Raw genomic sequence first — 21,663 nt, forward strand, 5'->3', positions numbered from 1 at the left:
CATGAAATCCCAGCCCACTTTGGGGGAAATCATTTTTTTTTCTTGCTATAAGTTTCTAAACTTTGAAGACCCTTTTTTTCTTTTGATTAAAATATACGTATGTGTATATGAGTGTATATGTGTGTATATTCTCTGTATATATATTTCGCCAATTGAGAGATATTAATAAAGAGAGATCATTTGGAATTTTGAGCTTGTGAGTAAACTCCCTTGTGCTTTCTCGCGCTGCAGATGTGACAGTTCCCCTTACAGGATTTCTTTTTTCTTTTTCTTTTCTTTTTATTATTTTTTATTAAATCATAACTTTGTACAGTGATCCTTTTATGGGGTTCAGGGTACTGCTCGTACAGGATTTCTTGCCCTGCTCCACTCTTGGTTCAGGGGTGGGTGGGAATGATGGTGTACGAAGCCCTCATGCTTTATGTGGGATGATTTTTGCAGTTTCCAAAGGGCCAGGGTGTGATCATCAAAAGCTTGTCAAATGGAGGGACCTGCCCAAATCGGATGTCCTACCTAACCCATTTCCCCGAAAATAAGACATCCTCCGAAAATAAGACCTACTCACAGGAAAGATAAGATGTCCCCTGAAAATAAGACCTAGCGCATCTTTGGGAGCACACCTTAAAATAAGACACTGTCTTATTTTTGGGGAAATAGGGTAGGAAAGGTGAAGGGGCCAACCCTTCCGACAGATATCCCACCCAGGAGAGGGACCATGCCAACCGCCATCACCCTAACCCACATGCTGACTTCCTTCTTGAGCTCTGCTCACCCGCACCCGGGTGGAAATAAAGGCCAATGTTGCCCACACAGAACCTGGACTCCGTTTACTTTCATTCATGTTTCGGAATAATCTTTTATTTTCGGTCTTTGACCTCTCAGCCTGGTCGTGTGTCCATCTTTTATAAAGGAGCATGGTGAGAGAGCAGGCTCAGAGTTGGGGACGCTGGGAGTTTGGAACTGGGAGTGGTGAGAGTTTTACTGTGCGTGGTGCTCCTTGATGTGGTTTGGGCTTCTGCATTTATAGCCTGTGCCTCCCAAGGGTTCTGGAAGGCGAGATAGGCCTTTTCAAGGCCTACACGAGGTTTGTGGCTTTACTCTGGAGGACAATCCTTTCCATAAAGCACTGTGCCCAAAAAGTCCTCCTCCTCCTGGCTTCCTGCTGTGGGGTTTCCCTGAGGGGAGGGCCCTGTAGGAATGAGTTCTTGGTAGGGATCCTTCTGTCCACGGCAGCTGTGGGTGGGAGTTGGCCTTGTGTTTGGAGAGGGTCACCAGCATTGTGCTGCCAGCAGGGTGACAGGAGAGCTTTGGGCCAGAGAGAGGACTATGGTTGAGACTTGGAAAATGAGGGGTTTGGAGGCCAGGGCCTGGCCCTGCGGTCTGGCCAAGACATTCTACTATGGTTTGATTTAGGTTGGGAACAGCTGGCAGACAGGATAAAAAACTTACCAATCTGGTTCTTAATGGTAAGGCAGACACTGGGCGTTAGAGGCTAATATCCTTTGGCATTTTTCTAGCACTTTCTAGGTGACTGAATCTTATTCCTTTCTCTGGGAGAAAGTCTGGAACAGAGATTACTGGGCAGCGTTGTGGGGCTCAGCCTCGGTCCCCTGAGTTCATTTGTCCGCTGCCCTGGGTCCCCCGTTGTACCCAGCTGAGAGGAGGCACGCAGCAAAGACTTTGGAATGGATGAAGGAGTAGATTGTGCCTGATCTTCTGATTGCTAAAAGTGCTACTTTTGCATGTGAAAGGTTTCTTCAGTTTGAGAAATTGAGAAAAAAGGAGTGTTTGGAAATCACCAGCAGCCCCCAGGTCAGGCAGGGAGGGAGTTGGTGGCTGAGTGACAGGTGCTGCAGGGGCAGGGCTGGCTGGCATGTCCTTTGCAGGCTCCCACCGGGCCCAGCCTACCCTCTTCCCTCTGCTTTTCTGGTCTTGGGCCTGGATTCCAGGCTCCTTCTAGGCCTCAGTTTCCCATCTGAAAGACAGGTGGGGTAGGGCTGGGCTGGGCTGGGTACTCTCTCTCCAGGGCCTTGTAGCTCCTGTTACATGATCCTGCACTAGCTCACCTGGGATGGAACACACATTTTCCACTCTCCCTCCTCCCCTCCGTGTGACAAGGCCAACACAGCAGACCTCTCCTGTTTTGTCATCTTGGTGGAGAGTTTGTGACAGGGGCTGACCCTTCGATCCATCTGGCCTTGCTGGGAGTTTATGGAGCATCCTCCCCAGGGGTCGCTCTGGAGGGGCACAGCACGTAGCGCATGGCACGGCCAGGGCCTTATTTCTGGGCCAGTGTGCCCCACCCCGCCTTGCAGACCTGCAGGGAGGAGGAGCAGTGTCTTCACAAAAGCAGAGGAGGGCCGGCCTGCTCTGCAGCCACGGCCTGTCTCCTCCTGGTCACCTCCAGGCTGCTTCCTGCTGACTGTTCTCTGGTGGGGCTAGAGGGTCTCTGACACCTGGATGGTCACTGTGCTTCCTGCTTCAAGGGCTCAGTTTCCCATCGGCTGTAGCTGTGTTTCCACAAGTGTGTTCTGCAAGGTATAACTGAGTATTAAATGAAAAAAGGCTTGCCTTGCCAATGACAAGTGCTTAAGAAGTGCCTTGTAAAACCGAGTTAAAGGGAGCCCTTAATATGCTAATGTGTTAGACATTTCCAGGTAAAATGCAAACGTGGAAACTGACAGTAGGGAAAGGGGCAGAGGGGTGCAGCTAAGACTTGGGCAGGAACTGAAACCCAGACAGGAAAGTGATTTGTGAAATTCTGTCTCTAGGCTTTTCCACGCACGCATCCACGTGGGTGGTGTATGTGTGTGTGTTTATTTTTAATCTTCTCTCCCTCTCTGTGTACTCCGATTCATTCATTTCCTTTTTTCTCCTTTCCACCCTTGCTTCCTTTTTTTTTAAGTGTATTTAAAAAATTGTAGTAAAGTATATGCAACAGAATTTGCCGTTTTAAACATTTTTAAGTGTACAGTTCCATGGAATTAAGTACATTCTTTTTTTTTTTTTTGTAGAGACAGAGTCTCACTGTACCGCCCTCGGTAGAGTGCCGTGGCGTCACACGGCTCACAGCAACCTCTAACTCTTGGGCTTACGCGATTCTCTTGCCTCAGCCTCCCGAGCAGCTGGGACCACAGGCGCCTGCCACAACACCCGGCTATTTTTTTGTTGTTGTTGCAGTTTGGCCAGAGCTGGGTTTGAACCCGCCACCCTCGGCATATGGGGCTGGCGCCCTACTCGCTGAGCCACAGGCGCTGCCCAAGTACATTCTTATTGTTACGCAGCCATCACCACCATCCTTCCACAGAACGCTTTTCATCTTGCAAAACCCAAATTCCCATGTCCATTAAACAATAACTCTGTCCTGATTCCTTGTCACCCCTGGCAACCATCATCCCACACTGCATCTGTAATTCCGACGCCCCCAGGTGCTTTTTCTTAGTGGGATCCTACGGCATTGGTATTTCTGGCTGGCTCATGTCACATGGCACAGTGTCCTCAAGGTTCATCCACATTTGTATACATAGATTGTGCCAGCATTTTCCCTCCTTTTTTTGAGGCTGAGTAATAGTCCACCACGTGGATAGGCCACGTTGTGATCAGCCTTTCCTTTTGCTTCCATTCACCCCCTGACGTTTTCTCCCTCTTGTGGTTCCCAAAGTAGATAGAAAACGCCCAGCCCTCATTTTCACATCTTACAGGCAGAGTCATTGAAAATTATAAAAGAAAAACAGACTAACTGATTCTTGATGCTCCAGCTTTGCCCACCATAGCTCATTTCTTCCGCCCTCTCAGCTCTCCTCTGAGGCTGCTGCAGGCTGACCCCCTTTCCTCTCTTCTCGGCACTCCATGTTGGCACCCCCGGGTGGTCTCTGCCACCCTCCTCTTACCACATAATGTCCTATTTACCCCATTGTCTTTTCCCCTCTGTGTCCTGGTGTCCTCTCCAAGTGGGTTCTCCACGCAGGCAGGTGGAGGACATGAAGGTGCTGCAGGACAAAAGAGGGCCTGGCCCAAAATTTGGCTTCTGTGGCTGTGGTGGGCCCAGTGGGCCACTTGCCACCATCCCAGGTACACATCACGTGGCCTGGAGGACCGAGGAGTCCACTCAGGGTGTGAAGGTACCCAGTTGTCCAGGTCTTTTCCATAGAGGGAGGTGCAATTTAGTTCGATAATTCTTTTTTTTTCAATTAAATCATAGCTGTGTACATTAATGTGATCATGGGGCACCATACACTGGTTTTATAGACCGTTTGACACATTTTCATCACACTGGTTAACACAGCCTTCCTGGCATTTTCTTAGTTATTGTGTTAAGACATACATTCTACATTTACTAAGTTTCACATATACCCTTATAAGATGCACCGCAGGTGTAATCCCACCAATCGCCCTCCCTCTGCCCACCTCCCCCCTCCCTCCCCTCCCTCTCCCCCTTCTTCTTTTTCTTGGGTTATAACTGGGCCACAAGCAGAGTAGAGGAGGTCCTAGGTGTGAACTCCTTCACCTTGGGGTGTGGCCATCCTTGGGCTCTAAGAAGCCCCCAGGGAGCTTTGGAAAACACCTGGAAGGGCTGGCGTGTGACACCATTTGGTGGGTCTCTCCTTTACAAACCTGCTCTAGTTAGCCACCTAGAGACCGGCATTACACCAGGACGGAAAGAGAAATTTAGATGGGGCAGGGGGAGTAAAAATTCTCGAACTATTTTCTTGAGGGGAGACCCACCAGATGATGTCACATGCCAGCCCTTCAGGTGTTTCCCAAAGCTCCCTGGGGGCTTCTTAGAGCCCAAGAATGGCCACACCCCAAGGTGAAGGAGTTGACACCTAGGACCTGCTCTGCTCTGCTTGTGGCCTAGCAGATCACACCCAGGCCTGAGAAGCACGGACTTCATATTGATAGGGAAGATCTGCCTGGGGGTGATGGCAAGGACAGCTGAGCTCAAGAAAGCAGGGCTTGTATTCAGGGGAGCTGGGCTGACAGGAACAGTACCCCTTCATCCTGTTGGTAACCTTAGTTGTGCTTGTTGTTCCTTCATTCAGCAGTTACGTCCTGGGCCCCGGGCTGAGTCCATCTTCCTAGGCACTGGAGATCTGCTGTGAGCAAGTCAGACATAAGCCCACCTCTGTGGGACTTAGATCTGGGACAGTCAGAGGCTAGAGCCCTAGTCCTTGACCTTTTGCTGAATGACCTTCATGTAGTTCCTTGATGAATCCTTTATTGAATGATGGTTTGGGACACACACTATCTGATTTAATGTTCTCAACCACCTCCGAAATGAGGAAACTCAAGCATCGATGAATAACTCACTTGCTTAGGGTGACCCTGTGAGGGATGGAGTCCGAATTCAGTCCTGGTTCTCTCTGAGGCCTGGACATTTTTTTTTTTTTTTTTGAGACAGAGTCTTTTTCTGTTGCTCTGGGAAGAGTGCCATGGCGTCATAGCTCACAGCAACCTCAAACTCTTGGGCTCAAGTGATCCTCTTGCTTCAGCCTCCCAAGTAGCTGGGACTACAGGTGCCCGCCACAACACCGGCTAGTTTTTGTATTTTTCATAGAGACGGAGTATTGATCCTGCTCAGGTTGGTCTCGAACTCCTGAACTCCAGCAGTTCACTGGCCATAGGCATGAGCCACTACTCCCCGCTCCAGGCTAGGTTTTGGACCACCACATTGTACCACCCAGCACATTCTGTCCTTGATTTAATATGGGGGCAATTGTCAGAACAAACCAGGTGAAATACGAACCTTTATTGGCTGTAAAACTTGAGTGATTTTGAATATCCTGAGGGAGCAGTTTCACCTCCTCCTAGTGTGAGTGTTTGTGTTATGTGCCCGTCTACATTTGGTCTGGCTAGTAGGCCCCTCAGGAGGTGGCTGTGTCGTGACCACAATTCAGACACCCTCTGGATTCAGGTGGCTGGATGGGCCTGTTCACTTCTCTCTCCCTGGGTCTTATTTGCTTAAAATGTATCTTCTTTTTAAGTTGTATCATATCCTTTTGGAAAAGTGTTAGAAATCAATTAAAAAACAAAAAGGTGCGTGGAAACTGACCCTACCCATTCTCAGTGGTCACCCCCTCCCAAGACGCCTGGGGCCTGGGTATTAGGTGGCTGCCTCAGACTGGGCCAGAGGACATTTTCACCAGTCTCGGTAGGAAAAAAACGAGAAAAGTAGTGAGTTCTTAAAGAAGCTAACTCTAACAGTTTCACAACCAGAGGTAAAATGCCCTTTCCGTTAGGCAGTGATGGTTAGAGAGAAGGCAGTGGTGATTGTTGCTTATGCTGTTATTGTTTTATGCCCTTTCTCAACAAAATAAAAAGTTGGCTACATTATACCTATTTTCTGTGTGGTTTTAATAGCTGGTGAAACCTGAAATCTGAAAATAATCATTAATTCAGGTTGTTGGTTTCATACTGTTCCTTCAAGCCCTGGGGCGCCTGGGGGTCTCTGCCCTGGGAGTGAGAGGGAGCCCCATGGATGGGGGGAGGGCCTTGGCCCATTTTCCACCAGAGAAGTCCTTTCTCCTTTTTAGTATTAGGTTGTGGTATGATTTTGTTTGGAGATAGAAGGATTTCCTCTCCAAAAGTTGGAGAGAGCCTCCTCTCTAGACTGTGTGTGGGGGAACAGGAGAGTAGAAGAAGGGAGGGAGGGAAGAACAGAAGGAGGGTGGGAGGGAGTGGGGAGGGACAAGGAAGGAAGGAAGGAAGAGAGGGAAGGAGGAAGGGAGGGAGAGAGGGAGGAAGGAAGGAAGGAAGGAAGGGAGGGAAGGAGGAAAGGAGGAAGGAAGGGAGAGAGGGAAGGAGGAAGGGAGGGAGAGAGGGAGGAAGGAAGGAAGGAAGGAAGGGAGGGAAGGAGGAAAGGAGGAAGGAAGGGAGAGAGGGAAGGAGGAAGGGAGGGAGAGAGGGAGGAAGGAAGGAAGAGAGGGAAGGAGGAAGGAAGGAAGGGAGGGAAGGAGGAAGGAAGGAAGGGAGGGAAGGAGGAAGGAAGGAAGGGAGGGAAGGAGGAAGGGAGGGAGAGAGGGAGGAAGGAAGGAAGAGAGGGAAGGAGGAAGGAAGGAAGGGAGGGAAGGAGGAAGGGAGGGAAGGAGGAAAGGAGGAAGGAAGGAAGAGAGGGAAGGAGGAAGGGAGGGAGAGAGGGAGGAAGGAAGGAAGAGAGGGAAGGAGGAAGGAAGGAAGGGAGGGAGGGAGGAAGGAAGGAAGAGAGGGAAGGAGGAAGGAAGGAAGGGAGGGAGGGAGAGAGGGAAGGAGGAAGGGAGGGAGAGAGGGAGGAAGGAAGGAAGGAAGGGAGGGAAGGAGGAAGGAAGGAAGGGAGGGAAGGAGGAAGGGAGGGAAGGAGGAAAGGAGGAAGGAAGGAAGAGAGGGAAGGAGGAAGGGAGGGAGAGAGGGAGGAAGGAAGGAAGAGAGGGAAGGAGGAAGGAAGGAAGGGAGGGAGGGAGGAAGGAAGGAAGAGAGGGAAGGAGGAAGGAAGGAAGGGAGGGAGGGAGAGAGGGAAGGAGGAAGGGAGGGAGAGAGGGAGGAAGGAAGGAAGGAAGGGAGGGAAGGAGGAAGGGAGGGAGAGAGGGAGGAAGGAAGGAAGGGAGGGAAGGAGGAAGGAAGGAAGGGAGGGAAGGAGGAAGGAAGGGAGGGAGGGAGAGAGGGAAGGAAGGGAGGGAAGGATGGAGGGTGGAAGGAAGGAAGAGAGGGAGAGAGGGAAGGCAGGACGGAGGAAGGGAGACAGGGAGGAAGGAAGGAAGAGAGGGAAGGAGGAAAGAAGGAAGGGAGGGAGGGAGGAAGACAATGAAGGAGGGAGGGGGAGGAAGGGAGAGAGGGAGGAAGGAAGGAAGAGAGGGAAGGAGGAAGGAAGGAAGGGAGGGAGGGAGGAAGACAGTGAAGGAGGGAGGGAGGAAGACAGTGAAGGAGGGAGGGGGGAGGGAGGAAGACAGTGAAGGAGGGAGGGGGGAGGGAGGGAGGAAGGGAGAGAAGGAGGAAGAAACTAAGGGAGGGAGAAGAGAGGGAAGGAGGGAGGGAGTGAGAGAGGGAGGAAGGAAGGAAGAGAGGGAAGGAGGAAGGGAGGGAGAGAGGGAGGAAGGAAGGAAGAGAGGGAAGGAGGAAGGGAGGGAGAGAGGGAGGAAGAAAGGAAGAGAGGGAAGGAGGAAGGGAGGGAGAGAGGGAGGAAGGGAGGGAGGGAGGGAAGGAGGAAGGGAGGGAGGGAGGGAGGGAGAGAGGGAGGAAGGGAGGGAGGGAGGGAAGGAGGAAGGGAGGGAGGGAGGGAGGAAGGAAGGAAGAGAGGGAAGGAGGAAGGGAGGGAGAGAGGGAGGAAGGAAGGAAGAGAGGGAAGGAGGAAGGGAGGGAGAGAGGGAGGAAGGGAGGGAGGGAGGGAAGGAGGAAGGGAGGGAGGGAGGGAGGGAGAGAGGGAGGAAGGAAGGAAGGGAGGGAAGGAGGAAGGAAGGAAGGGAGGGAGGGAGGAAGGCAGGTTGCTGCTTTAGTAGGACTGAGCCATTGTGGGTATTCTACTCGGCAAGTATTTCTTATGTGCTATGGTGGTCAAAGTTTTGATACAGATTGTGTTGTGGTCCATCATTCCACTAAGAAACACAGTGAAAAGCGTCCTTTCTGATTCACCCGGATAAGTTTCAGTTTGGTTGGCTTATCGGTGTTGCTGGAAGGGCTTCATTTGTTTCTGTCTGCATGGATTTTATGTTTCTTGATATTTGTATATCTCAAAACATTCATAATGACCCATGTATACTGGTCAGGATTCTCCAGAGTTTTAGAGCCAGTAGGGTGTGTGTGTGTGTGTGTGTAGAGAGAGAGAGATCTAGTTGTATGTAAATAGATCTCTATACAGAGAGATATCTATCTAAATTTGTCTTTCAAGGGATGCAAAGATTTTAAGGCATTGGCTCACATGATTGTGGGGACTAAGTCCAGAACCTGGAGGGCTGGCTGGGAGGTGCTGATGCTGCAATTCAAGGCTAAAGACACTCTGAAACACAATTTCTTCTTCCTTGGGGAAACTTCAGGGTTTTATTTCCCTCCTTGGTGGTCTTCAACTGATTAGATGAGGCCCAGTCACTGTCTTTATTGAAACATTGTGGAGGATGATATGCTTTATGCAAGGTCTACTGATTGAAATGTTCATCTCATCTGAAAAAATACCTTCCCAGAAAAATCCAGACTGATTTTTGATCAAATGTCAGTAGTAAGATTGACCCATAAGATTGACCATAAAGTTAATCATCACACTCACTCACGTGCCTTTTGCACCTGAGTGGTGCCCTCGGGCCCCCAGAGAAGGGGAAGGCTGGGTCTCTGGTTCAAGGAGATAGCTAAGCATAGGAAGAAATTGAGAACAAGACCAGTTAGATTTAACCTCTAAAAATAAAACATGAAATGTATGTAGAGGTAATAAGGTGGGTGAGGGCTGGAGGATTCAGGGAGATTTCATGGTAAGGACTGAATGGGTCCTTTTAGAACAGAGATTCTCAACCTGTGGGTCGTGACCCCTTTGGGGGTAGAAAGACCCTTCCACAGGGGTCGCCTAAATATATCCTGCATATTGGATATTTACATTACGATTCATAACAGTAGCAAAATTACAGTTATGAAGTAGCAACAAAAATAATTTTATGGTTGGGGGTCACCACAACATGAGGAACTGTATTAAAGGGTCGCAGCATTAGGAAGGTTGAGAACCACTGTTTTAGAACTTGGCAGTTTCAGGTAAATGAGGACTCAGAAGCCTTCAGAACCGGAGTGGGAACTGTGGGGCTAACTCTGTGTTTGTCTAGAACTCCCAGTTTCTGAAGCATTTTCGCATGCAGACTTTGGTTTGCTATTTGCAACAGCCTTGTTTTTTTTTTTTTTTGAATCGAAGATCCCTAGGTCTATCCAGGTGAAGGGATTTGTCAGAGGCCATGAAATAGTGAACTAATGGACCATAACACATCTGTCTCAAAATTTTTGTAGTGACCACCATAGTACATAAGCCTGTGGCTCAGTGAGTAGGGCGCCGGCCCCATATACTGAGGGTGGCGGGTTCAAACCCAGCCCCGGCTGAACTGCAACCAAAAAATAGCCAGGGGTTGTGGCGGGCGCCTGTAATCCCAGCTGCTCGGGAGGCTGAGGCAGGAGAATCGCGGAAGCCCAAGAGCTGGAGGTCGCTGTGAGTCCTGTGACATGGCACTCTACTGAAGGCGGTAAAGTGAGACTCTGTCTCTACAAAAAAAAAAAAAAAATTAAAATTAAAAAAGAAATATGTAGAAACCCACATTGGCTTGCCTTTCCTTTTCTTGGCCGTGATGAAATTTATATGACTCTGTATGTTTGGATGGGAGAGGGGTAGGGAGGGCTGGGGTGCCCTCCAGGAGGCAGATAATGAAGTCATTTACCATGCCATCCTGTGAAATTGTGAAAATGGACTGTTTTCTTTCATGCTCTTTCTTTCTGGGTGTTCTTTCCCTGTTTACAACCCTCCTTAACTTCCACGTTTTGTTTTCTCTTCTCACCCACCCCCAGACACGAATGCAGAGTTTGAATCCCGATCCCAAAGCCCAGTACACAAGTATCTACGGAGCCCTCAAGAAAATCATGCGGACTGAAGGCTTCTGGAGGCCTTTGCGTGGCCTCAATGTGATGATAATGGGTGCGGGGCCGGCCCATGCAATGTATTTTGCCTGCTATGAAAACATGAAAAGGACTTTAAATGACGTTTTCAACCACCAAGGAAACAGCCACCTAGCCAACGGTATTTTGAAAGCGTTTGTCTGGAGTTAGAAAGTTCTCTTCTTCAGCACATCATTCCCCGGGGTGTTCCTCCCTGTGACCCGGCGGCCTTACGCCTCATCTTCGACACGCTTGCTCCCGAATAAAGAACTCTGTCGAGTCGTGTGTGCACACACACCCAGACACATGCACACACGCGCACACACACGCTTTTATTTTTCTTTTTCCGTTTGTTCCCCCTCCTTCGCTTTCTGAAGCCTGGGGACAGTCGGTGACAGAGGTGTTTCGGTTTTCATTGTTGTGTGGGTCTTCTTTTGGCTTTTTTTTTTTTTTGCTTTTAAACATTCAAAAGCGATTAATGATCAGACATAGGAAAAAGCTTGACTAGCAACAAAACTTTTGAATGCTGGATTCCAAAAAACAAAACAAAAGTTATCTGGACAGCTTCTCTGAGACTATTTAAAAACTGGTACAACAGGTCTCTACATCGCCAAGATCTAACTAAGCTTTAAAAGGTCAAGAAGTTTTATGGCTGACAAAGGACTCGCACCAGCGCAGAAGGCCTTTCCCACCTTAAGCTTCTGGGGATTTGGGAATTTTACCCCTGTTCTCTTGCGTTTGAGTTGCATCTCTGCAAGCAAGGGCCGAAATCGTTTTTTGTTTGGTTGTCCTGAGGGAGAGAGGCGGGTGGGGGTGTAAGTTGGGCAGCAGCTCTTACGTAAGGCATGTTTTACTGGGCCGGGGCTGAGCAGGAGACTTCTTCTATGGGTGGGGCTGACTTTTATTTCTTTCTGTTTGGGAATGCAACAGGATATGGATAGCGATGTACAAAGTGTGCTTACTTTGACAAAATTCATTTTTTAAATGTTGGAGCAGTAGAGACGATCAGCAGCAAATTTTTCCCTTCTCTTTTTGTTCTACTCAAAAAGCATCCCTCCCATCAGCAAACCTTGGTAACAAGTGCAACCGGCTGGTTTGTAGACATTTGCTTTTGCTTTTCAAAAATTGTTCATTTAGTGGGGTTTGTGGAGACGGGAAGAGCTATGCTCCGATGCTACCTCTGAGTTCATGATGCTGGGGCCCTCCTTTTGCTGAAACTGCCTTATGTAAGGGCTTAGCTCCTTGGAAGGGGTTTGGTGGAACCCATTGTATGCTAAGTTCTGCCCAGTGCTGTTTCTTCAGCGATATATGCTGTGGTTGCATTTTGATCTTTCTGGGAATAATTACAAGTGTGTGTGCAGGGGCCGGGAGGGGGATATCATATGCCTTTCTGAAGAGTGATCCTGGTGTTCCCACCCCCTCAGTGGTAATTTTAATTACTGGGTAGTGTCACCGCAGAGGGAGGAAACCCAAAGCCAAAAGCAAAATTCCAGGCCTGGTTTTGGCTTTTGAAGTTCCTGGTCCTGGAAGGCAAGCCTGACTAGACCCCCAGATGGGGTCCGTCATCCCCCAAACGATTCATAGCTTTCAAACTGGAAAGCTACCAGTTTCAGGTCTTCCTGACTTGCCCTTCTTCTGCCCATTTTCTTAAAAATGCCTGGATTTTAACCAAGGAATTTTCTTTTTTTTGCAGTTTTTGGCCAGGGCTGGGTTTGAACCCACCACCTCCGGCATAGGGGGCCGGCGCCCTACCCCTTTGAGCCACAAGATTTCTTTTCTTTCCTCCACCTCAGTCAAGTGTATGGTATTATCTCCTTCCATCGCCTCAGCTTAAGGTCAGAATGAATTAACGTGTAGACAAAGCCAAGGGACAAGAGAGAGTAAAAATTAGACAATGGAAAAAGCACAAAAGTGGTTTCTGGGAACCACTCAATGTTCACAAGTCTAGCTTTCCCAGGGTTGACTACAAGAAAGAAAAGGAGGTTTCTTCAAGATTTAGATGCGGACGACTTTGCTTGTGTTGGCCTTCCCCATTTTTATCCAGTATTCCCCTGGGTTTTAGGAGGCCTTCTTTACCTGGGCGGAACTCGTAGAATATTGTGCTTCTTAGCTAAGTCCTGGGTTCCATCTGACTTTAGGTTCCAGGAACTTCCTGAGAACGCCTGGTTCCAGAGGGTAATTTTCTGGAGTTTGTTTTGCAGGGATAGCTGGGAGTATGGCCACCCTGCTCCACGATGCGGTAATGAACCCAGCAGAAGGTAAAGTTTCATGGTCCCAGGGAGGGGCAGTAAGGATGGGCAGAGAAACAGTAGGGGCGGGGGACAAGGTGACTGCTGGCCCCCAGTCAGAGCAAGCAGGAGAAGTGAATTCTTTTTATTATTATTATTTTTTAATATTTATTTTTTTATTAAGTCAAATAGAGAATTGAATTCTTTACTGTATTATTTAAGGTCTCAAGAAGGACATGAACATTTGACGTTTATGGTAGTTCTGTTCTCAAAAACAGAGCTGCTCAAGGGATGGTCCACAGACCAGCAGAATTAGCATCTCCTAGGAAGTGTTAGAAATGCTACTTCTCAGGCCCATGTCAGGCTTCCTGGATCAGAATTCCTTAGGGAGGGACCAGGATTCTATTTTAACAAGTTTTCCTGGTGATTCTTTTGCATGCTTCTTTTTTTTTTTTTGCAGTTTTTTTGGCCAGGGCTGGGTTTGACCCCACCACCTCCAGTATATGGGACCGGCACCTACTCCGTTGAGCCACAGGTGGTACAACTATAAATCCTGTGTGCGCATATATGCATGTACACGCACACACCCCCCCACACGCACACACCCCCCCCACATGCACACACACACCCCCACACACTTCTGGCCCTTGTTAACCTTTGTCAACCCTAGACAAATTTTGGGGGAACCCACTGGAGGCCATTTATTTGGGCTTGTTCGATTTGCTTTTCTATAAAAGTATTTGAACGCTTATGAAAACATTCAAATATTTGTGAAGACAGAATAGTATTATGAGCCCTTTTGTATCTATCACCCTTACTCAGATAATAACATTGGGCCATTTTCTTTTAGCTATCTCTCCCCACATTACCTTTTTTTTTTTTTTCCTTTTTAATTTTGAGAGTATTCTAAAGCAAACCTCGGCTGTATGGATGAGTTCTGTTAGCTTTTTTTTTTTTTTTTTTTTTTTTGCAGTTTTTGGCCGGGGCTGTGTTTGAATCCACCACCTCCGGCATATGGGGCCGGTGCCCTACCACTTTGAGCCACAGGCGCCGCCCAGCTGTATGGATGAGTTCTGTTAGCTTTTTAGCATCCTTAGCCAACTTGGGTTGCATGTTGAGGACCTGTTGGCCCTGGTTCTGGGATGCCTTGCGCTGTGTTGTTTGTTCTCTGCCTGGCAGTGGCTTTAGTTGAAACGTAGATCTCTCTCTGCCTTTCCCCCTTGTCATAAAATGGTCCCTTGGAGAGATAAGTTTCAGCATTTTAGGTCTTGTGCTGTAAGTTTGTCTATTTTTTTTTTTTTTTGCCTTTGAAGGCTAGACGTTCTTATTTGTTCTCAGCTGTCTCCCATATCCTAGCAGACAGGAGACTTGTTCTGGCCTTCAGGGCTGTGATGAGTCAGACTGGGGCAGGGGTCTCTTTCTCTTGGGCGCTGAGGTTTACCAGATGGACAGGTGGAGCCAGGCACTCTGTCCCACCCATTTGGGTGTCCCCACTGCGACAGACAGCTTGAGGCACACGGGTGATCTATACCCTTTTCACTGTTTATTTATAAAGTAGAGAGCTCAGAAAGACAGCCTGCTGTGTTTTATCTCACGCATGTTATCTTTCTCAAGAAATGGATGTCCGTAAGTAAACTTACCTGCCTTCACATATTGTCCTATAATGAACAAGGACAATACCTATGTTCTGGACAGAGTGCTTTGGGGCAGGTAAGAGGAGTTCTTAGGTAGGCAGGAGGAGGGGAGGGAAGCTCATCGAGGAAGTACTTCAGTGAAAAACCTGAAATCCCCGAATAAATCTTCTCTTACATAATTATTATATATCTTGGGCCTCTCGTGTTTTTTTTTTCTTAAATTTTGTTTTGGCAATTCATACAGGGACCTGGTCAGTGACTAGTTAGCCTGTGTTCACGAAGCACAGGTTTTGTTTGTATTTTCTAAAGAGAGAAACAAGAGGCTTAACTCCTCTCTCTCTCTCTCTCTTTTTTTTTTATTACTATTGATTTAAGGGCCTTGTTTTTCTAAAAGTAAAATCCATTGTGTGTATTCATTTGGCAAAACGTGGGGAGCATTAGAGCTCTAAGGGAGGTTGTTGTTGAACTTGGGCAGACATAATCCTAGTGTCTGTTCCAGGTGCACAGTGACACAGAAGGTAAAATCACTGTTAGAGGCGCAGAACAGAATAGCAAGGGGACTTGACTTGTAGGAGGTGAGCTGGGGATACAAGCAGGGGGCAGCCAGAAGCCTGGAGATGAGATTAGCTCATCTAGCCCAAAATGGCTGCCTGGGTTGGGGACCCTTCAGGAAGATTCAGACAAGAGAAACGTAAGGAAATAGACACTTTCCTGGCCCTGGGTCTTAGAGATAAAAATGGAATTTTAGCATCGGACTGGCCAGAGTTGGCTGGCCCTCGTGGATTCTCGGGGGGAGGGAGGGTGCTGGGGCTGTATGTGCTGGTTCCTTGTGGCCTGTGACCAGCGTGTCTAACTTGATTGTTTTCCTTTATGGCTTGGCTTCGCATCTCACTCCGACCTGGGGTGGGGCCAAAATGAACCCGCTGCCCTCTGCCTGCCCATCTGGCCTGCCCTGCCACCCTGACGGACAGTCGTGAAGCAGCGTCTGCAAATGTACAACTCACAGCACCGGTCAGCCCTCAGCTGCATCCGGACAGTGTGGAGGACCGAGGGGTTAGGGGCCTTCTACCGGAGTTACACCACGCAGCTGACCATGAACATTCCTTTCCAGTCCATCCACTTCATCACCTATGAGTTCCTGCAGGAGCACGTCAACCCCCACCGGGGATACAACCCGCAGTCCCATATCATCTCAGGCGGGCTGGCCGGGGCCCTTGCTGCAGCTGCCACCACCCCGCTGGACGTCTGTAAGACCCTGCTCAACACTCAGGAGAACAAGGCGCTCTCCCTGGCTAACGTCAGCGGCCGGCTGTCGGGCATGGCCAATGCCTTCCGGACGGTGTACCAGCTCAATGGCCTGGCTGGCTACTTCAAAGGCATACAGGCACGTGTTATCTACCAGATGCCCTCCACCGCCATATCCTGGTCTGTCTATGAGTTCTTCAAGTACTTCCTCACCAAGCACCAGCTGGAGAATCGAGCTCCATACTAAAGGAACAGACTGTGGGAAGTGATTCCAGAATCTTTTATTCTTAAGAGGCTTTCTGTGCCTCTTCCACGTCCTTGCTGTCATACCTAGATCATTTTTTTGCAGGGTGCTACCTATGGTCCTTTTTCTCCCCTGCTGCCTTAGGGACAGGAGAAGGCAGGATGGCCGATCGCCAGGAGGCCGTCCCCAGGGACATCTGAGGTGGTGGTAGATGGGAAGGACTTGGGAAGGAGAGTGAGAAATTGCTTTTTCTCGTCCTCTCCAAGTAGGAATGTAGCTTCTCTTCTTCACTATGGCAATCTTTTTCCCTAGATCCTTAGATCACACAGGAGGGAAGAAAATAATGCAGTGAGTGGAAACCGTGAAGGAAGAAAAATTTTTTATGTATATAAAAGTTCCATTATGCAATATATAATAGATGGATAATGTTTATCCTTTATTTTTCTACGTAGAAGTTTTTGAATGTGTGTGTGTGTGCTTGTGCGTGTCTACACATAGTATTACAGCTGGGACTCTCAAGCTGTTCTTAACAAAATGAGAGGGGTTGAATTTTTCCATCAGGTTAACTAAAAAGGCACCAAAGTACTAGATCACTGAATGTGACCTAATAACTGTGTTCAGCAGCCCTGCCATCGCCCCCATGGAAGTTTCACTTGAATGTAAAATAATAAATATGAACTTTGTATTTTGAATTTCTCTTTTTATAGGGGAAAAAGGTACGTTGGAAAAAAATCAGAATAATGATATATTACTTGCAGCTACTTTTTATTTTAAATTCAATCACCTTCCTGTGCCTTTTTTCCCTTAGTCTTTCCTAGAAATTCCAGAACCGAAATCTAGCCCTGGCACGTTTTCTCCTGCCGTGTACACACACGCACACATTGGGTGGCAGGAGCCCTCCTACCAGTAGAATTAGGATGACTTGTCTTAGCCTACTGAGACCGTTTCCTCCCCTTGTGGTGAGTGACATGAATGTATGCTTCCCTGGGCCAGCACTTGGAAGCCCTTGATAGGCCAACATCTGGCTACTTGCGGGGCAGGTCATTGGGATAAATCCTAGGTCTTACGCCTTTCTTTCTACACGAACCTTTTAACTCAGGCAGTTCAGATACCTTGGTCTATGTATATCTTGACTAAATCTCCTAATCTCCTGTGTTTCCCAGTGCAGTGTGGGGGTTCTTAAAAAAATATATAGCAAGCATACCTCCAGCATTTGTCCCCTTGCCCTGTCCCAACCATTAATCTCCCTCCCTTGCTGCATAGTGACAGAAGCCAGGTCCTCCCTCCAGCCAGGGCCCTGCTGCTGAGGCCTGACCTGGTCCCTCATGCCCAGAGTCAGGAGATCCTTCCCGGAGCTGTTCTGCAGCCTCGTCACCGAGAACACGGCGCCCCACAGCCTTGTCGTCTGAAATGGCGTGGACTGAGATTGTTGCGGAGAGAAAAGACAAGCCTGCGTCCTCTAGCTACGCCATCTGATGTGCTGCCAGACCTCTGTCCAGGGAAGAATGACGAATCACAGTTTCCTTTTCTGAGCCCTCACCAGAGCCTGTCTTTACAGATGTGCAGGAAGCACGTGGGTGTTTACGTTTTGGTACACCCGGTCCTGACCTGTTAACTACCAACACAGCGGTCACCGAGGCACATCTGCCCTAGGAGGCTCAGGCCTGGGCACCTTTGGATGGTGTTACTTAGCCTAGGAAAGACTCGAGCCGCACATGGACTATTTTCATCTTGGGACGTTGCACACAGTGCTGCCAAGAGTAGTTTCTGTCCTCCCTGCAATGAGAAGTTTTATGATAAACAGTGAAATAGACTTCCTTTTTCAGATGAGGGGCAAGAGAGAGCCATGTTGGGTGCCTCCCACCGGGGCACCTTGAGAAACTCTTTGCTGCCAGGCTGGCCCACCTCGGGGAGGGGAGGGGATCTCTCCCTTCCTTGCCCATGAAACCAGCTTCTGTCCCACATGGAGATGCAGAAAGCCCCCGGAGATGGTGCTGCTCCTGAGAATGTTTACGTCTGCTCTCTAAACCTGCCTTGGGTTAGTGTTCAATAGTGTTACATTCTGCAAATGGAGGAGAAAAATGTCAAATTCTGAAGAAGAATGTAAATCAAATTCTAAAAAGAATTAAAACCCCACTGCTCTTTTTTTTTTTGTCAGCTTTATTATGCCACAGAGCTGCGAGATGTTTTTTATTTCTCTTAGGATTTTGCTTTTGGTTGTCTTTAGAAAAGAAACTGGTGACTTCTCTGGAAATGCTCTCTTGGGTCACTTCCCAAGAAGGAGAGGTGGGGACTGGGTCTCAGAGGCCCGTGGGCAGGAGCACAGGCCCCTCCTTATGAGATGAGGGATGGGTTGGCTGGGGTAACTACCCGCCCTGCCTGCCAGATCTGGTCTTTAAGAGGTTGAGTAATGCTTTGAGAGTTGTGGAGCACTAGAAAAAGTGTTCATTAATTTTGTAGGAATCAATTTTCTCCTCTGTGGGCCTCTATTTCCAAGGTCTATGTTGTTACCCTCTGTAGACTGCAGTCTGATTTTCAGTTGGGACTTTGACAATGCAAAGTGCTGAGTGGGGAAATTTCTCCCTGCCCCACACCCCTGCCTAGTGACCCACACAATAAAATCCTGGCACATACTCAGTCATTTTGAATGCAACACTCATACTTCCATATGGGATATGTGTGTTCGCTCTTCTGCTCAAACCATGATTGATCAGTTTCACCTTTATTTTAGAATAAACAATTGATTTTTTTTCCAAATGGGTGACATCATCAATCCATGACTCTTTTTTTACTTTTATTTTCTTATTTATTTACTTGTTTTAAAGAGGTGGGGTCTCACTATGTTGGCCAGGCTGGTCTCCAACTTTTGGCCTCAAGGGCTCCTTGCCTCAGTCTTCTGCCTCCAGAGTCGCTGGGATTACAGGCGAGCCTCCACTATGCCCTAGGACTATTTTTTCTTAACGTTCAATTGAATCTAGCTATTTACCTACCGATATTCTGTGTGTGTGTTTTTTTTTTTTTAAATGCTGATGTCTTATTTCAAATAACACCCTCCAAAGTGCCCATGAGGCTATATGTCCAACTCATTGTTATGCCAATAAGGTTTTATTTAATTTTATTTAAGGGTGATTGTGTCTGTGAACTATGAATGTACCGCTGCTTCCTACCTGTGAGACGCACAGTGTATGTTCTATGGGTGAGCAAGCATTATTTCCTAAATTTCTCATATGCCTGTAGTAAATATTGTTCCTGCCTCTCCATCATTTGCCAGCTCTTTGAAGACAGGAGAAATGTGTGTCTGTGTGTGGGGATTTTCTGACATGCTGCTACAGTTGTCACACTGGAGCGAGAAAAAAATAAACCATTGATCTTTGAAGTGGCGTGGGCTCTGTGATGGGAACACTGAGACGGGAGGAACGCAGGTGACCAGAAGAAGCTCCTTTGTGGGGTTGTGTCCCTCTCCATCTCAGGTGTTAAGGACGAGAGTCTACAGCTGTGATAGAAACTGTCCCTCTTCCCCAGATGGAAGCAGATCTTGGGGTTTGCTCGAGTTGTCGGGCTAGGACAGGAGCTGCCAGTGCGGCTTACCATGGTGGCAGCTTGTCGGTGCTGGAGTGTGAGTGTGGCAGGCTGCAGGCAGTGCCTTGGGACGTGCCTCTTTTCTCTGTCACACATGTCCCTTTTCACAGGGTCAGCCCCGAGGGTGACCAGAGTCCACATTCCCTAAAGGCCACGAACTTAAGTGGAGAACGTAACTTTCTGGAGGGTGTGGAGTAGGGTGGAGGGGAGTTCTTGGACCTCTTTGAGAAGCCAGGGACAACTCTTTTTTTTTTTTTTTTTTTGTAAGAGACAGAGTTTCACTTTGTCATCCTTGATAGAGTGCCGTGGGGTTACAGTTCACAACAACCTCCAGCTCTTGGGCTTGAGTGATTCTCTTGCCTCAGCCTCCTGAGTAGCTGAGACTGCGGGTGCCCACCACAACGCCCGGCTATTTTTTTGTTGCAGTTTGGCCGAGGCCGGGTTCGAACCTGCAACCCTCTGTATGTGGGGCTGGGGCCCTACCCACTGAGCCACAGGTGCCACCCAGGGACAACTCTTGACTCTTCCCACAATTTTGAAGGTCAGAGCGCCTCCTTCCGGCATGACCACCAAAGCCCCTAGCAAAGGTGCAGAGTTAGAATTGAGATCAGGCCAGTAGTGAGGGTGCCAGGAGGTGGGAGGGGGATGGAGAGGATTGGGGTAAACTTCCTGCTTTGTAATCCACCCAATGGCCAACCCTGCATCATTCACAATTCCCTTGTGGCTTACAGCTGCTTCCACGCCTCAGTCACGTGTGGCATGTTTTTCCTCCTCTCCCTGCTCCATGAAATCAGCGAACACATTTGCAGTGCTTCCTGCGGTCAGAGCCTCATGTGGGTGCTTGGGGTTGGGGCAGAGTAAAGGGTAAGGTGTGATCCCCACCCTTGCAGACCTTGCCACCAACTAGAACGCAGGGGGAGACATAGACTCCTTAAGATGATTAAAGCCTGACCCTCAGGGATGGTTGTGTAGGCAGCCATGGAAGCAAAACAGTAGCTTCATGCCTGTTAGACTGAGCTCCTTGGGATTGTGGCCTTGCCCGGCTTTTTCACTGCTCTGTCCCCAGCTAGTGGCGTGTGGGGCCAGCCCTGTCCCAGCTCTCTAGGGCACATGGTGTGCATTCCTTCCCAGCTTCGTGTTACTGAGACTTGTTGGCAGTGTGAAATCCGCTTCAGTGGGAATGTTTACACCCCGGGAATAAGCAAAAGCCCTGATTTGTAGCGCTTTTGCTTTTACAAGAGCCGGTTGACCAGCACACCACCACTGCTGGCACACGACACCGTGCTGGCTCATGCTCAGTGTCAGTAGAGGTGACACGGAGAGGAAGAGATGGAAGAAAGCTCATCTTCAGTTTGTGGGTAGGGAGGTAGATTCATGCTGCCTCCTTGTGGCAGAAGCCACTTTCATCACTCAGGAACCCTCTCCTGTGCATCTGTGTTGGAATCCCAGCCCTAGAAAGGCTGTGAGAGGCAGGTGTCCCTGTCCTGGGCAGAGGTCTCCTGCTGTCTGAGTTCCCATGCCTTCTAGTCAATCTACCACCTTCCCTACAAGTGACCCCTGCTCCTACCCACAGGAGTGGACTCGATGTGACATCTCAGAGAAGACGGAATAAGCCCAATTTTGTATAAGGGAGAATAACAACTGCTGGGAGGAAATGGGGGTGGGTTATTACTGCTTACAGGGGAATAGAGCCCAAGAATAAAGGGTGCAATTTGGGAAAACAGAGCTTGGTTTGCTGCCACAGAGTTTTGTAGAGATACCCTCGGGGTAAGCTGCACGTAAGAAATTTGATCTTAAGTATTGGGTAATGGGGACTCATCAAGAATCTTTGGGCGGGGAACAGCATGATTAGACCCTGGCTCTGGGAAAAGTCATCTGGCATAAATGGGGACTCATCAAGAATCTTTGGGTGGGGAACAGCATGATTGGAGCTTGGCTCTGGGAAAAGTCATCTGGCTTAAGCGTCTGAGACCAAGTCGGGAAGGAAGACAGAAGAGGCAAAAAGAGGTCACAGTCTGGTGTCACAGTGAAACTGTCCATCAGGGGGGTGACGAAAGGCGAGGGAGACTGGAACAGAGTGGGTGAGCCCAGGCTGCTGAGAGTACAGAAGTGGAAGCAATGGAGGCCTGGGGGTGCAGGGCTTTTGGTC

At 48.7% G+C, this 21,663-nt stretch overlaps 1 protein-coding gene across 2 annotated transcripts in view; it reads left to right on the forward strand.

Moving 5' to 3' along the window:
* The window catches only part of SLC25A37 (solute carrier family 25 member 37), a 42,992-nt gene extending 23,685 nt beyond the window's left edge, over positions 1-19,307 (forward strand). For both annotated transcript variants that reach the window (XM_053578472.1, XM_053578473.1), the window contains exons 2-4: positions 10,498-10,726; positions 12,786-12,842; positions 15,418-19,307. In XM_053578472.1, the coding sequence (XP_053434447.1) occupies positions 10,498-10,726; positions 12,786-12,842; positions 15,418-15,938 (807 nt within the window). In that variant the 3' untranslated portion in view covers positions 15,939-19,307. The remainder of the gene's footprint in view (positions 1-10,497; positions 10,727-12,785; positions 12,843-15,417) is intronic.
* The last annotated feature ends 2,356 nt before the right edge of the window (positions 19,308-21,663 follow it).

The sequence above is a fragment of the Nycticebus coucang genome, chromosome 24 (genome assembly GCF_027406575.1).
Source record: "Nycticebus coucang isolate mNycCou1 chromosome 24, mNycCou1.pri, whole genome shotgun sequence".
Lineage (NCBI taxonomy): Eukaryota > Metazoa > Chordata > Mammalia > Primates > Lorisidae > Nycticebus > Nycticebus coucang.